Raw genomic sequence first — 1,379 nt, 5'->3', positions numbered from 1 at the left:
GGGGGAGGAAAACCAAGCAATCACAAGTTAACGATTTTCCACATTTCTGACGGTTCAGGTGTCTGCTTTGCCCGTCCAGCGCGCCATTTTCAGGCCACCCTGAGGCATACAACACCTATGGGGTTACCGAGATAAGGGAGTCAGTTTCTGGCTTTTCCTCGCGCTTTTCTCTGTTTATTTTGTATAGTGCCACCTGGTTAAAGCTGTAAAATATCAGAGCGGGGAATTTTTTTCTTAGTACATTTACCCTTCTGTTGGGATGTTGTATCTCTCTCAGAACAGGTTGGCCTTGACAGGTCGCTACTTCAGAATTGCAAAGTTCTATCTGCTCAGTACCTAGTTTTGATAAATTTGACGTCCAAGATATTGAGTTCCACTTCACGTCAAACGTTTTCGAAGGTAATTCCTTGAATATATATCTTGATAAAGATTTCAAATAATCTTGCAATTTAGATAGATCAAATAAAATATTCAGTTTCTGATCTCAGGGTACTAGTAACTCAAAACGGGCTAAAATGTCAGTTAGAACTTTGTGATTCTGAGGTAGCGAAGTATAGTCAGTAGCCCGCCTCCTATTTGATATAAATTGTGTCTATGGGAGACTTACATACCTAATCGAAAGAAAGCGTCGTAAACGCTAGAGTTCCCTGGCAACATTTAAGAAGAAGTACTGTTTGACAAATAATCAATCGGTTGGCAATCGGTTTTCCGATCCCCCAACGGGAAGTCCATCTTACCGTTTTTGTTGAAGCCGTTGACGTAGTCTGGGCAGGGCTGTGTGGCCATGGTGCCAGCGGTGGTCAGATCCCAGCACAGCATGTCATCCCACGTCACTCGACACACCTGACCGTCTGTTCCTACGGGGGTGGGGGGAGGGGGGAGGGGATGGGAAAGAAGTTTAGTTTTAGTTTTAGTAAGGTTTTCGGCGCTCGCAACTGCATAATTACAGGTCATATGAGCACAAAAAGAATGTAAACTTGCAGTTTCCAAGAACACTCAAGCTTTGGAAGTCACAAAACTTTGTTGGCCATTTCCTCTCTAATAATTTTACCTTTGACTTCAGGCAAACGCCCATCCCCTGTTATTGTCGATATCTCAAGTTCTATTCAAGATTGATGGAAAATATGTTTTTCATCAAAAGCACGACAATTGAACAAGCTTTATAGACGATACAAACAACTGTCGTATATGCCTCGAAAATTTCGAGCGCCTGATTTCACCACAACGCCCCGGGTTTGACCACTAAGCAACGAGAGATGATAAGCCATTTCTTTCTCAGATTTTAGCATAACGTGGACGACAAAAACGAAGCTCAGTCGGATTTCGTAGGTCTTCTATGTTCCCAAGCCCTTTTTCTCCATAGGAGGGGAAAGGGGGGG

At 43.3% G+C, this 1,379-nt stretch overlaps 1 protein-coding gene across 1 annotated transcript in view; it reads right to left on the bottom strand.

Moving 5' to 3' along the window:
- Nucleotides 1-1,379, bottom strand: part of LOC101854268 (glucagon-like peptide 1 receptor) — a 72,064-nt gene that overhangs the window by 15,790 nt on the left and 54,895 nt on the right. The window contains exon 4 of the mRNA XM_035971240.1: nt 738-857. Within this exon, the coding sequence (XP_035827133.1) occupies nt 738-857 (120 nt within the window). The remainder of the gene's footprint in view (nt 1-737; nt 858-1,379) is intronic.

This window comes from Aplysia californica, unplaced genomic scaffold (assembly GCF_000002075.1).
Source record: "Aplysia californica isolate F4 #8 unplaced genomic scaffold, AplCal3.0 scaffold00402, whole genome shotgun sequence".
In the NCBI taxonomy this organism is placed as follows: domain Eukaryota; kingdom Metazoa; phylum Mollusca; class Gastropoda; order Aplysiida; family Aplysiidae; genus Aplysia; species Aplysia californica.
This window is presented reverse-complemented; position numbering and strand designations above follow the sequence as displayed.